The sequence below is a fragment of the Peromyscus leucopus genome, chromosome 2, assembly GCF_004664715.2.
Source record: "Peromyscus leucopus breed LL Stock chromosome 2, UCI_PerLeu_2.1, whole genome shotgun sequence".
In the NCBI taxonomy this organism is placed as follows: domain Eukaryota; kingdom Metazoa; phylum Chordata; class Mammalia; order Rodentia; family Cricetidae; genus Peromyscus; species Peromyscus leucopus.
The window spans coordinates 122,179,493-122,195,095 of NC_051064.1; the positions used below are offsets into that span (position 1 = coordinate 122,179,493).

At 39.8% G+C, this 15,603-nt stretch overlaps 1 protein-coding gene across 3 annotated transcripts in view; it reads left to right on the forward strand.

Annotated features, from left to right (window-relative positions):
* Scmh1 (Scm polycomb group protein homolog 1) overlaps positions 1-15,603 on the forward strand; it is a 126,850-nt gene that overhangs the window by 49,314 nt on the left and 61,933 nt on the right. For 2 of the 3 annotated variants that reach the window (XM_037202901.1, XM_037202902.1), the window contains exons 7-8: positions 9,287-9,375; positions 15,107-15,350. The exons of the other annotated variant lie outside the window; for it this stretch is intronic. In XM_037202901.1, the coding sequence (XP_037058796.1) occupies positions 9,287-9,375; positions 15,107-15,350 (333 nt within the window). The remainder of the gene's footprint in view (positions 1-9,286; positions 9,376-15,106; positions 15,351-15,603) is intronic. 3 annotated transcript variants of the gene reach the window in all.

Below are 15,603 nucleotides of genomic sequence, written 5' to 3' on the forward strand. Positions count from 1 at the left end.
TGGGAAACAAGTCCTTTCCTCCTATATTGTGAGGAATTGCCGGCAGGAAGAAACTGAGGGTTATTGCTTAATAGGTTTCAATTTAGGGAGTTGAAAAAGTTCCAGAGATACATGGTGATGGTGGCTGTGCAACAGTGGGAATCTACGGTTTAAAATAACTACCATGGTAGTTCTTACGTTGTGTGTACTTTTTCACAATAAAAATTACCAAGCATGTAGCTAAAGCAGGGAACAGGTTAAGGATTTAGCTCAGTGGTAGGGCACTTGACCAGCAATCACATGGCCATGGGTTCAGTCTCCAGCAATTGTGACAGCATTCACAAGACCTGTGCAAGCTCAAGCCAGACAAAAATCTCAGCATGGAGAGGAAAGTGCATATGCAATCCCAAACCCTAGCTAAGGAACTGCTGGGAATTGATAGCTGCTGAAATAGGGAAAGTCGAGGCTCTTTAAAGAAATAGTAGACCACACATTCAAGAATATATGGGCAGCACACAGATAAAAAGGGGATAAAAAGTTGGGTGGGTAGAGAAGTGGGTAAGGAGTTGGAGAGGTATTGTGCACCCCAATAAAACTTATCTGGGGATCAGAGGATAGAGCCATCTGCTAGATTAGACATTGAGGCCAGGCAGTGATGGCACACACCCTTAATTCTTTATCACTCGGGAGACAGAGATCCCTATAGATCTCAGTGAGTTCAGGGCCACACTGGGAACAGAGTCAGGCATGGTGGCACATGCTTTTAATCCCAACATTTGAGATCTCATGCCTTTGCTTGGGAAGCACACACGCCTTTAATCCCAGGAAGTAAGATGGCAGGGCAGAAACAGGTATATAAGGCATGAGGAAACAGGAACTCTCTCTTGAGGCTGAGGATTTCGTAGAAGTAAGAATGTGCCTGATTTGTTCTGTTTCTCTGATCTTTCAGCTTTCACCCCAATATCTGGCTCTGTTTTTTTTTTTTTATTAATAAGACCTTTTAAGATTTGTGTTACAGAGAGAGGATGGATATGTTTAAAATATGTTGTATAGACTACTCAAAGAGTTAACATGAATTAGAAAAACTTGAACTCCCACAAAATAAAAAGTCAGTTATAATTAAGAATCCACAAATTACACAGTTGGGACCTGCAAGATGACTTAGCAGGTGAACACATTTGCTGCAAAGTCTAATGTCTTGTGGCTGATCTCTAGGACCTCTGCAAAGGAAAGAATGTTTGTAAGTAAAGCCTCTGGTTAAACCCATGTGCAACTGGTGCTTGGATAGGCTGAACTACAAAAGAATAGAAAATCTAGTAGTAGTCTGCTTATAACTTGATACATGGTAAAGTGTCTTAGTCTGCTCAGGCTACCAAGTGGCTCAAGATAGGAAGGTAGGGCAAGCCTCTTCAATTAAGTTGTCTCGGATGGCAACCTTTTCCTCAAAACTCCTGTTATTATTGACCCCTTCTCCTACTAAATACTGTGTGTGTAATTCTAAAGAGGGCTTCTGGAACAGTAGTTGTAAAACTTGGATATCTGGTAAAAATCACTAGGGAGCTTTAAATAAGTTCTCTCTCTAGGTCTTAAATGGCTTAAGTCAGAATTTGGGGGCAGTAGAAAACTCATATACCCTGTAAATCACCCCTGAAGTGTCCAGTGTTCAACACTGTGAGTCACTGGTTTAGAGCAGGCTAGCCCCTGGGGAGGCACCTAGTCGGGAGTGTGAACAGCTCAGCATAAACTGCTTGCTCAGCAACATTGGTTACCGTCCAATAAATGTGGGCTTTGCTTATTTGAAAGGAACCCTTTGCGTGTTCTGTATCACTGTTCAATCTTTTCATTTGCTAGGTAGCTTTCAAGGTCAGTGGAGAGATTTTTTTCTTTTAAGATACACTTATTGTCTTTTGAACTTTATAGAAATTTGTAAAATTTTGTAGGAGAGTTACAATCAAAATTTTAGAAGAGGCTTTTACCATGGTACCTTAAATGCTTACTTTATAAAGGTAATTTTAAAAAGTTTTCACTGACCTCTGCAGCAAGACTCTTGGCACTGATAATGCAAGAAAAGTTTGTACAACCACATCTGTACCTTTGCCTACATCAAGACCAGTCACAGCTCCTACTGCCAGTGAGATCTGAGTTGCAGGTACAACAGGAAAATGGTGGTAGTAGACTTGCTAGAACCAAGAGGAAGCCTGGAAGTCCTTCTCAAATAAAAGCAGACGTATATTCTACTCCTCAGCACCTCTCTTCTAGTTCTGTTTCTCCTTTCTTCCACTCTCAGAGTGAGAACTTGATAACCCCAAAGCAGGCTTGGAAGTAGTGCTTTAGGTCACTGTCCTAGGTGATAAGTACAGAAACAGGGAAAGGAAAGGAAAGCCCATAGGATTAGTGAGTTAATGGCACACCTCTGTGTGCACATTCACATGCCAGGCTCTTCTGGGAGGAGAGCCTAGGCTAGGAGCCATGGAGTCATACTGATGATAGTCTTAGCTTCTAGTAACTCCCCAATGCTTTTCACAGAAGACAGTGGTAAATGGCAGAGTTGGGTGCATTCACCTGCAGTGAATGATGTTCTGTTTCGTGCCACTAGAGGGGGCAAATTATGATTGGCGTAGAGTTCTGTTGATCCACAGTAGATCCAGGACTTGGTAGTTTACTGGACAGCTGGACTGTAGCTTATCCAGTGATTGCCAGGAACACCTGGAAACTCTTTAGACCGGCTTCTTCTTGAAAATTTTAAAACAATCCTAGCCAAGTGAGCACAGAGCACTTGCAGGCTGTGCCAGGACTGATTCAAGATTGTGTGGCCAATAGTAATTTGTTGTGCCTTGACTTTAACCTCAAGTTTCAGTTGCTTCACCTGAAACATCATTAATAAGCTATTGTGGGAATGTATGACTTTTGTGACAATTAAATGGGATAACATGGTGAACCATCCATTAATTTCTGACACTCACTTAACAAAGGGAGGTTTTTTTCCTTTCAGTAAAATGCCTATCAATCTTATTCTAATTGAAAAAAATATACATTAAGATTTATTGTCACTTGTTCTATTAGAATGTATTAGTTATACATAATACTGGATTTCATTCTGACACTTACATACATGCATGTAATGAATTTTGATTATATTCACCTCTGATTGTCCTCTCTTGTGCTCTTTCCATTCCTACCAATCCTCTTTCTCTTCCCAACTAGTCCTCCTTCTATTTTAATGTCTTTAATTAGTTAATTTATTTATAGGGTTGTGTAGAAGCATGTGTGTGGGATTATTTATAGGGGGATAAGTACCTTACCAGTGGCTACACCACTAAAGGAAAATGTTTTTCCCTCACCGCAGCAACCATTAACTGCTTTTACCTCTTCAAAGAGGGATAAAGCTTCATGAACCTCTTCCCATTCTGTGGCAGGATAGTGACAGGCTCAACCTTGTGCCTGTATTGTGTAAATAGTCACAGGTCAGTTCCCGAGTTAGTGTTAATGCTGTACCCAGAGGACAGTGTTCCACAACACTCTACCCCTTCCTCTGGCTCATTTTTCTCCTCCCTCCTCCCCCTCCCCATCCCTCTCCTCCTCTTCCTCCTTCTCCTCCTCCTCCTCCATCTTTTGAGACCAGGTTTCTCTGTGTAACCTTGGCTGTCCTGGACCATACTTTGTAGACTAGGCTGGTCTCAAACTCAGAGATCCGCCTGCCTCTGTCTCCTGTGTGCTGGGATTAAAGGTGTGCACCACCAGGCTCTTTCTTTTTTTTTATTCCCTCTTCCACAATGTTCCCTGGCTTCCAATGGAGTAGTATAGAGGGATAGAAACATTGAGAGTGCTATATTAGACTTACTCTTTGTGAGATCCTTTATACATCCAGCAGTTACTGAAGAAAGTAGTTGGACATGGGAATATGAAACTCAGGGCAGAGGTCTGGACTAAAGGTAGATTGGCAGTCAGCACTTGACAGGAAAAGTATGGGGACCAAGAAGAGAACCGATGACTGTGGTACTTCCACATTTAGAGGCTAAAAGTCCTTTTTCTTGAAGCATCCCAGGCCATTGTTTAACTTGAGAATCTCAGATTGCTTTTATCTCACTTCTCTTCCCTCTTTCACCACTTTGTAAGCCCCAAGTTACATATGTGTACTAGCTAGTTTTTATTTCAGCTTTACACAAGCTAGAGTCATTTGGAAAGAGAGAACATCGGTTGAGACAATGTTCCCCCAGACTGGCCTGTGGGCAAGCCTGTGGCGCATTTTGTTAATTGATGTTTGATGTGGGAGGGTCCATCTCGCCATGGATGGTGCCACCTCTGGGCAGGTGGTCCTGGATGCCCAGGCAAGCAAGCTGAATAAGCCACAGGGTGCAGGTCAGTAGACAGCACTCCTCCTTGGCCTCTGCTTCAGTTCCTGCCTCTAAGTTTCTGCCTTGAGTTCCTGCCTAACTTCCTTTGATGATGGACTGTGACCTGAAAGTTGTAAGCTAGAATAAATCTTTTCCTCCCCAAGCTGTTTTTGGCCATGGTGTTGTATCACAGTAATAGTAACGCTAACTAAGACAATGTCGTAGGACTGTGATGAAATCATTGAAGATATTAATGTGATGGCTGGTAATAAAGCCTCTGGAACAGAAGGGTGGGGTTGGTATCCTGGCTTTACTGTTTACTACTTTACTAACCTTGGATATTTTACCCAGTTTCTCTAAGCCTTAGTCTTCACCTTTAGTAATTAAAAATAATAGTCATAATTTATTTGCTACTATATGCCAGGCACTGTTTTATGTCCTTTTCATATATTAACTTAATACATAAAACCCATTGAGATGATTCCTATCTTTATCCCACTTTGTTAAGGAAACTGGAGCTTAAAGAGGTTTTTTACTTTGGGAAACATTATACACCTGGAAAACAGCAGCTGGCCCTTAACTAGGCCATCTGGCTCCAGAAGCAGTGCCTGTTTTCCAGTATCTGATTCAGACCTCTGTCTGGAATTAAAGAGGTAACTCACGTAAAGTGCTTAGTAGTTCAGTGGAGCCTACACATGTATGTGTAATAAATACTAACTTTTGGAGATAGCCTAGTAGGTTAAGGAGAGAGATGAGACAGGGAGATCCCTGGGGCTTCCTGAACAAACAGTACATCCAATTAGTGAGGTCCAGGTTCAAAAGTTCCTGAGTCAAAAAATAAGGTGGAGAAGTGATTCCAGCCTCCAACTGCACATGAAGCCTCCATGTTTTTTTGTTTTTTTTTTTTTTTTTTTTTTTTTTTTTTTTTTGGTTTTTCGAGACAGGGTTTCTCTGGGTAGCTTTGCGCCTTCCTGGAACTCGCTTTGTAGACCAGGCTGGCCTCGAACTCACAGAGATCCGCCTGGCTCTGCCTCCCGAGTGCTGGGATTAAAGGCGTGCGCCACCACCGCCCAGCGAAGCCTCCATGTTTACATGCACCTACACTCACACACACATTAAAATAAGTCCCAGGATTCCAGCGTGACTACAAGAACAGCTTGAGTGGCCATGAAGAGTTTCTTGCCTTCTCTTTACGTTAGCTTTGTCTTTTGCAATATGAAATCTTTGAGTAGTTCGCCTCCAAGCTCCTTTTCAGTGTAAAACTCAGATCTATGTCTTCCAAGAATATTGAAATAAATTACCTATTCTCTTGAATTTGGATGGAGAAAGAGACCCACATCACCTTGGAGGACATGGACTAAGACTCTTTAGTATTGCCTTGCTAACCTGTGTATCTTGCCCTTCTCCTAAAGATGCTTACTAGGAGGTAATAAACAAAGAACTGTAAGATTTAGAGCTAAACCATCACATATTGAAATCTGTCCTCACCACACTAATGTGACATTGGACAACCTACCACTCTATCTCCATTTCATCTTCTAGAAACCAGGTAATTGTGTCTTCTTCATGGTATCATTTCAAATGTTAAGTAAGAGATGGCACGTAAAGTGGATAATACATTCAGTACACATTGGCTGTTGTGCTGATGCCCTTATATGATATATGGGTGAAAGGATTTTTTAGCTCCTTGAGTTCCAAATGAAACGGAAAACTCTCAGTGACACTTTCTTTAAAAAGTGAAGTTGAATTACCTGACTGGACCCTTTAGTCATTAGAAACTGAGGGCATGAAACCTGAAGTTATTAATTGTGCAGGCATCTAATTGGGTATGCCTTCATGCTCTCTATCTTTCACACACACACACACACACACACACACACACACACACACACCAGTCTCTTGAATTTCTTGAGGACTTTGATTTAAAAAAACAAAACAAACAACAAACTATGACCAAAAGCCTAGCTCAAGCCAGATTAGAGAAGCGAAAAAAGGAAGGAGGCAAGAATTATTTAGTCCTACAACCAAGGTCAAGAAATGATCTAGTATTGCGTCTTTTTTTTTTTCTTTTTTTTTTTTTGTTTTGGGGGTTTTTTGTTTTTTGTTTTTTCGTTTTTTGAGACAGGGTTTCTCTGTTTATCTTTGTACCTTTCCTGGAACTCACTCTGTAGCCCAGATGGGCCTCAAACTCACGGAGATCCACCTGGCTCTGCCTCCCAAGTGCTGGGATTAAAGGCGTGCACCACCACCACCACCACCACCACCACCACCACCACCACCACCACCACCACCACCTCCCGCCTTTGGTATTGTGTCTTAACAAGTTGTTTTAAATGCTATAGTTCTTTCCATCCCAGGCCTACTTTGTTCTTATTTGGGTATGTTTCCATGTGGCAATGCTGAGTTTATACATATTCTTACAGCAATGACCCTTTTTTTAGTATACTTGTAATGCTACAAGATAACTAGCCCACAATTACACATACAGTTTTTATCGAAAGGAGTCTGATGCTCAAACATGACATTATTTTCCACCCTGTGGCCAGGTAGATAGGGCAGCCTGATTGAGATCCCCACCAAATCATGTGGAGTTGGAGTATTGTTCTTATTTTTCAAAAGAGAAAAGAGGCTAAGCAAGCAAGAAGGTTAAGAGATGGCAGTTTTAGCTTAAGTAATAAAATGCTCACCTTGCTATTGCTATTTTTGATAGGGAAGAGCTCTCCCAAGAACCTACTTCATCTTAGGAAGGTTGACTTAGCAGTGTCAGATTGGGACAGAAAATGTAAATCATATGGAGGTATAGTACCTTCTTAACTTTCATTTTCTTTTCTCCTTCTCCTGAATTTAACTATAGTTTTTAGTGCCAATTCCAAAAGGTGATTTTTCATTTTTACTTGCATATTAATTTCCATGTAATGGGTAGAGGTGAAGGCTAAGGTCTCAGACTGCTTACTTGGATTGGGTCATTTGCACATTTGGAAATCTTAAGTAGTTTACTATTGCCTCCTTCCTCATCTATAAAATGAAGATAATATCTAAGCTGTCCTAGAGATTCAGCAGTCAGTGGGAAGTGATTGGCACAGAGCTTCACACTCAGTGCACCTTCTGTTGTAGCTGGAAAGTTTCTCTCCAGGTCCACCAAGCCCCTGCAGTTCTGCAGCCCACTTATAAAATAATCACTCAGAAGCTCATATTAATTAAAATTGCTTGGCCATTAGCTCAGGCTAACTATTGATTAGCTCTTACATCTTAAATTAACCCATTTTTATAAGTCTATACCTTGCCACGTCGCTCGTGGCTTACCAGTATCTTTACATCTTGCTTCTCCTGGTGGTAGCTGGCAGCTTCTCCTCATTTAGCCTTCCTGTTCCCAGAATTCTCTTCTCTGCTTGTCCCAACTATACATTATAAGATAGTTCTCTGTTAATAATATAAGTTAGGACAAAAAGTGAATCAGGTACATTACTTACCAAAATAGGATAGATAATGGAATATTTTCCCTGAGTTTGTCAAATGCAAATGGGCTAGACATTGTTGAGGTATTTATTGCTTGTATATATTGTATATAGTTATTATACTTATTGTATATAGTTTTTCTTGTATTAGTTATAAATTTTTTCTTTTTTCTTTTTATTAGAATAAAAGGGGGAAATGTGATATTTTATTTGTGCTGAAATGTGATTTTATTTATATGTTAATAAATAAAGTTTGCCTGGAGATCAGAGTTCACATAGCGAGCCATAAACAGAAGTCAGGCGGTGGTAGCACATGCCCTTAATCCGATCACAGGCAGCCAGAGTCTGTGTGGTCAAGAACACAGCCAAGTGTGGTGACACGCACCCTTAATCCCAGTACCAACCAATAGAGACCTGGAGGTCTATATAGACAGGCAGTGATGAGGAAGTGATGTGGCTGGGCTTAGAAGCAATGAGAAGGCAGAACAGGAAGGCAATAAAGGCAGGTTAGACAGGAAGAAGCTCTCTGGGGAAGGACATCAAGGTGGTAAGCTAAGGCTAGCCGTGGCTATTCACTATTTTTATGATCTCTTCAGCTATTACCCCTGTATTTGGCTCTGTGTTTCTTATTTAATAAGACTGTTTAGAAATTCATCTGCAGTTAGTTCCATATGGTCAGCATTGGCACAGACTGTCCTCTGACTATGATGAGAAGGCAAAGGTCGGGAGACAGTTTCAAAATCATTTCAGGATAAGGAGTTGAAGCCAAATTGAAAGGAGGACTTGGAGATCAAATCAGAAGACCAAGTTTAATAATGATCTTAATTTTTACAACACACTAATTAAATGGTACATTCTCATTGACTTTGTGAATTTCAGTGGACAATTACATTTTTAGTCTTCTTACTTTTTGGGAAAATGAATAATTTGGGATAGAATGATCTTCAGTCTCATCATTCATTTTTCTTAGTTATTTAAGAAGACAAGGAAGCAAAAAAGTATGTGTGCATGGTGTGACTGTCTTCAGAGAACCATGAGAAAATAGTGTGTTAATTTATAGTGATTGACTTACTTGTGTTAGACTTATAAACTGACTTAATCAACTTTTTTTTTCTTAAGAGACTGTTAAATCCAATTTTATAGTCTCCTGTTTATATCATTTCCAAGTATCTGTTCATCCTGTCTTATATCTGTCTTGGATTTATTTATGAAAGTGTTTGAGGAATTGTGCTAATATTTGTCTTAGAGTCAAAACATGGGTTTGGAGATCCTGCTGCCCACCTATTTGCTGAATTGCCTAGGATCAATTTACATTCCCTCCAATGGGCCTCCTTTCCTTCATCTGTCTAATGAGCCATTTCTCTTGTCCAGTTTTTAAGCCCTTTTCTAGGGTCTAGGATCCTGTGACTGTCATAGCATAGATATGGCAGGAGTAGCTGGATTCCAGAGGGAGAACTTGCTATCACCTTGCCCTTTGGGAACATTTTTTTAACCTGTTCTCCATTATATTTACTGCAGGATTTCGGCTGAATGCCTCCTCTTGGCCCATGTTCCTTTTGAAGACACTAAATGGAGCAGAGATGGCTCCCATCAAGATTTTCCATAAGGTATACTGTCCCTCAGCTATCATGATCTGCAGGCTTCTTAAAATCAATTAGCCAGGCAGTGCAGCTCTCAGGAAGCAGAGGCAGATATATCTCTGAGTTGGAGGTCAGTCTGGTCTACAGATGAAGTTCCAGGACAGCCAAGGGCTACATGGAGAACCCCTGTCTTGAAAAACAAAAACCAAAAAAGAAAGGAAAAAAATAGTCAAATACATGCCTTCTATCAATTACTGAGCCTCTGCCGCCTCTTTTATTTCTATGGCATTAAGCTGCTTCTCAGAAACTAGTTCAGTAGAAGGTTTAAGTCTATGAAGCAGATGTTATCTTCAGAGAATTGTATTAGACTATAAGAATGAGACACGCTGGGCGGTGGTGGCACACGCCTTTAATCCCAGCACTTGGGAGGCAGAGGCAGGAGGATCTCTGTGAGTTCGAGGCCAGCCTGGTCTACAGAGTGAGATCCAGGAAAGGTGCAAAACTACACAGAGAAACCCTGACTCGAAAAACCAAGGTGGGGGAGGGGGGATGAGCTAGGATTTCTTGTTTGGGGATTCTAGCTGCCAATAACAAGCTAATCTAATAAGATCTTTTCTGACTTAATCTGCAGAGTGAACTCTCTGCCTAACAGTGTTGTTTAGAACCTCGAAATATAGTACAAACCTAAAGGAGTAATTCTTACAGAGTTCTGTAGTCTGTGTTCTAAATAGGTAAAAATGTTATTTAATTATCTATAACACATTTGTAGCCTTATACATATTATCACGTTTAATACCCACATCTGGCTTATATCTACTAGGAAGTATTCAACTCGCTTAATCATTAAGGAAGCATACTTTTAAAGTTTTTATTGCATTTATTTATTTATTTATTTGTTTATGTGTTTATTTATGTGTATGGGTGTTTTGCCTATATTAATACATTTGTACCACATGCATGCCTAGTGCCTGTGAAGGTCAAAAGAGGGTGTCAGATTCCCTGGAATAGGAGTTAAGGATGGTTGTTAACCACCATATGGGTGTGGGAGCCAAACTTGGGTCCCTGTGAGTAGAGTAGCCTGTGAGTGCTCTTACCTGCTGAGCCAGCTCTCCAGCCCCAAGAAAGCATGCTTCTGAGTAAGGAATTTGCTCACAGCCCCATAGCCAGTAAGGGACAGAACAGGGATGGGGAACCTGTGTTTATTTTTTCTGTGCCTTAAGAGGGGAGAATGTCAGCCTGCTGGTAGTTAACTTTTCCAGGGGATGAGAGCTACTGTAGAAATGACTGAGTTAGGTTTGCCTGTGCTGCTAGTCAAATATAAATCATGAGAACATTCTGGTTTCCAAATATAATATATTGGGCTACTTGAAACCTCTTTCAATGAGAAATATCTTGAACTGTGAGGTGGGTATGTGGGGGAAGAGTCATTACACTCTCTTCCATGCTTTGTGGAGCTTACTAGAAAGTAAAAAAAAACAACAGTGTTAAACATATGTGCTAAGTGCATAGCTGTCTTGGAGGCTCTGCCAATCTTTATAGAATCTTTATAGAATCTTGATAAAACACAAGATGAGGTTTGGGCCCATGCAAGGAAGAAAGTACATCTTAGAGCCTGGCTGAATCCCTTAAATTTTTATCCCTTAGTGAAAAAGATGATGACATTTCTAAGGAAGAGACTCTGGGAAGGAGTGGGGTGCAGCCATCTCTGATTAAATTGTCTTCTCCCTTGTGGTTGAAGTCTAGGGACTTCACATAACAGAGACATAACAAATCACATACCCCAAGTACTTTTAGACAATACAAATATCAGTTACAGACTAGAACCTAAGTATTTGAATATGCCTGAATAACTAGAAGAAATACAAAACAACATTTGTTTTTTAATTTCTATCTGCATACTTATTTTGTAAGGAAGGGTACATGCCATAGAATACATATATGGAGGTCAAAGGACAACTTATAGGAGTGGATTCTCTCCTTCCAGTCTTGGGTCCTTGGGTTGAAACTCGGGTTGCAGATAGGACTTGAATTATCAGGCTTGTCAGCAAGTGTCTTTAACCACTAAGCCACCTCACTGGCTCAAAACACCATTTTAAAATGCCACATTTTCAAAAGGACCAAACTGAGTATCTGAAAATAAAACTGAGGAATTTTAAACCTTTAATACTAAAGATTAATAGCACATATGTACTGTAAAAAAAATCCATCAAAATATATAATATATAAGGAGTTTACCCCTCAACTATAAAATGAGAAATATGGAAATACATACTAAGGAGAAAAAACAAGGAAAATATAAGGAGACTTCATATATGGAGATCATGAAACTCAGGAATACTAATTAAAAAGAGTAAAAAGGGAGAGTATTTGAAAAGATTCTAACTTTTCCAGCATGTATAATCAAAGCAAATATACATTATAAGAATAAAGCAATATAACTGTAGGAAACTAAAGTCAAAACAGAAGATCTGAGCAAGTAATTAGCAGGATGCCTTCCTAAGGGTTACATTAGCTGCAGAACATTTCTCCACAGCAGCAGTTCAAGCAAAAGGCATTAGACTGTGTTTCAAAGTACTAAGTCATCTACCATGGAGTTGACATCCAACTACACCACCATTTCAGAATGGAGGTGAAAATCAGACTATTAAACAAACCAGTGCAGGTAGAGCTTAGCATAGCCATTGAGTATGTTTCAGAAAGAAAACAATTGAACCAAAAAGTAAGAATGAGATGAAGGAAGAATTGGTGAGGAAATGGATTTGTTAAAATGTAGATAACTATATACTCTATAATAACAAAGTTGTTAATCAGGAGTAAAAGCAATGTAGGAATTAATTACTTATATCAGTATAACCCAGGAGTAGTTTAAAACAGTCTAAAGTTCTTCCATTATCTAGGACTATAAATAAAGATTGTTTATATTTTGTTATCTATACAGTTAAATTCTTAATGGAATCCACAAAATAACTTCTGTGTCAGTAAAGGAGAAAGGAGGGAGAAATTTTAATAAAGATGTTAAAGGTACTAAGTTATAATCTTAAGAGATTCACCAAACAGTTATAAATAGAATGTTTAACTTCTCAGTAAGTGCAGGGAAAATAAGGGAAATTTAGTTAATTTTAAAACATAAAAGAACCTTAAAATAAATAAACAGTAAGGTATCTGTAATAAATATAGCCAGGTGGTGGTGGTACATGCCTTTAATCCCAGCACTCAGGAGGCAGAGGCGGGCGGATCTCTGAGTTCAAGGCCAGCCTGGTCTACAGAGTGAGATCCAGTACAGCCCGGGCCACACAAAGAAACCCTGTCTCGAAAAACAAAAAAGAACAAATAGACAGACAAACAGGCAAATAAACAAATAAATATAGATGGACTTAGCGGCACCTGCTTGTATGCAGTTCAAGTTTTCAGGAGGCTGAAATGGGAAAATCACTTAAGCCCAGGCATTTGGGTCAAATTTGGGAAACATAATGAAGACCTCCTCTCAAAAAATAAATAAGTAAATAAATAAATATTCTGATACCCTGGTTATCATGAGAAATTTTTTAATTACAACATACCATTTGTAACAAACACTACTTAAATGTAATAACATAAAAATATTGATAGTACTTGGGCGGTAGTGGCGCATGCCTTTGATCCCAGCACTCGAGAGGCAGAAGCAGGTGGATCTCTGTGAGTTCGAGGCCAGCCTGGTCTCCAAAGTGAGTTCCAGGAAAGGCGCAAAACTACACAGAGAAACCCTGTCTTGAAAAACCAAAAAAAAAAAAAAAATAGATAGCTAGATAGATAGATAGATAGATAGATAGATAGATAGATAGTAGCTACCAGACATGGTGGCACATGCCTTGGAGGCAGAGGCAGAGGCAGGTGGATCTCTATGCATTCAAAGACAGCCTAGTCTATATAGCAAGCTCCAGGCAAGCCATGGATACATAGTAGAATCCTATATTAAAGAGAGAGAGAGAGAGAGAGAGAGAGAGAGAGAGAGAGAGAGAGAGAGAGAGAGAGAGAACGAGAACAAAAGATAGTACCAGACAAACTTTATCAAGATAAAATTGATATAAAGTATACTTAATTCAGACAGAGATGTTAATACAAAAAAGCATTAAAAGAAGTCACTAGGTGATGATTAAATAGTACAGTTCACCAAGAAAACATAACAGTCATAGTACATGTGCTTCATAAAAATAGCCTCAGAGTACATGAAGAAAAAGGTGATAATCAGTGGAGGTGTGGGAAATCTTGCCCTAGGAAGATGTAAGTACTGTCTAGCCTTTCCTTATAAGGCCCAATGACAAAGCAAAGTTCATCCTAGGAATTCAGTGAGTTAATTGGGCATACTTCCAGAGCATAGTGAAGGGTTGCTTACAGGAATGGAAGTGACCTCACAGCAGCTGCACTGGAAAGTCATCTTCGTCCAGCATGGATGATGGCTTTCCCATAGCTACATAAGTAAGTAGAGCTTCTCTCTCTACATAGCCTTCTCCAGCCTATACTCTAGTACCTCGCTAGACCCTAAGACTGTGTGCAGTTATGGCAGAATTGCATACAAGTGACTGGGGACTACAGGAGAGAGCAGCCAGATCTCTGGATTTGACCCTTCCTCTGTCCTTCTCTGAGGGGACATCACCAGGCTGCTAGTGCTGGTCTGTTGTAAACAGACGCAGCTGCTCTGAGGATGGCAGCTGTCTTGCTCAGAGGGCCTCATTCTACAACACACAACAAAACTGGAAAACCTGCAATCAGTAGGAAATATTTCCATGTGTATCTCTCAGTTATTGATAAATACGGCAGACAGAAATTAATATATCAATCAGTATCATTGATCAACATTTAAAGCATCATTTACTCCTACTTTATAGAAATTAATAATTTGATAATAATTTTTAAAATACCATTCATGGATAAAATGTAATATTAATATTCCAAGAAAAAATGTTTAGTAAAAAAGCATGAGGAACTGGCAAGATTGCTCAGTGGGTAAAGGTGCTCACTTATGACAAGCCTGACAACCCTAGTCTTATCCCTGGGACCCACATAGTAGAAAAAGACGACTCCCATAAGTTGTATTTTAACTACATATGTGCCGTAGCACATTACACCCCACATATATCCACATACAAAATAAATAAATGTAACAAAAAAAATTAAAGCATGATATATTTATAAAGTAGATTGAAATTTTTTATACAGGAATAATCTATATTGAAGTTTTATTTTTTATTTTTTTTTTTTTTTGGTTTTTTTTTTTTTTTTGGTTTTTCGAGACAGGGTTTCTCTGTGTAGCTTTGCGCCTTTCCTGGAACTCACTTGGTAGCCCAGGCTGGCCTCGAACTCACAGAGATCCGCCTGGCTCTGCCTCCCGAGTGCTGGGATTAAAGGCGTGCGCCACCAACGCCCGGCCTATATTGAAGTTTTAAATGGAAAAGGCTATCATGTTCATAGGTAAGATTTAATGTTATCAGTAATAAAAGCTATTTCTTCCCAAATCAATCTATAAATGCATTGCAGTTTCGGTTGAGATCCAAATAAGGTTTTTCTATCTAACTTGAAAAGCTGACTAATTCATTTAAAAGATGGAGAAAAAACAACTCAAAATAATGCTGGAGAATGACAAAGAAGAGGGGCACTTCCAACCAGGTATCCATTTACTAGGAGAAAAGAGGAGAATGGACAGTTAATTTATTTGAAGTTTGGTCTGTGTAGCTACCTCACAAATTAAAGGTAGGTCTGAATATTTCTGTTTGTCATCTAGGAGCCTCCATCACCCTCCCACAACTTCTTCAGAATGGGAATGAAGTTAGAAGCTGTAGACAGGAAGAACCCTCATTTCATTTGTCCAGCCACTATTGGAGAAGTCCGAGGCTCAGAGGTCCTTGTCACTTTTGATGGGTGGCGAGGGGCATTTGACTACTGGTGCCGCTTTGACTCCCGGGACATCTTTCCTGTGGGCTGGTGTTCTTTGACTGGAGATAATCTGCAGCCACCTGGCACCAAAGGTAAAGAACCCTGCAGTCCCCTGAAACCAGAGCTCAGACAATGAGAGAAACCTCTCAGGTCTGTTGTGATCAATGTGTCTTTACTAGCATACTTCACTATAGGCAGGGGAAGATTGAGGGCTGGCTCCTTAGGTACAAACCAAGGGCTGCCAAAGAATAACCAGTAACAGTTCAGAAGTAAGGTCAAATGAAGCCAGATATGAAATTTGGGATAAAGTAAAACATTTTTTCTTCTAAGTATCCCAACTTATTC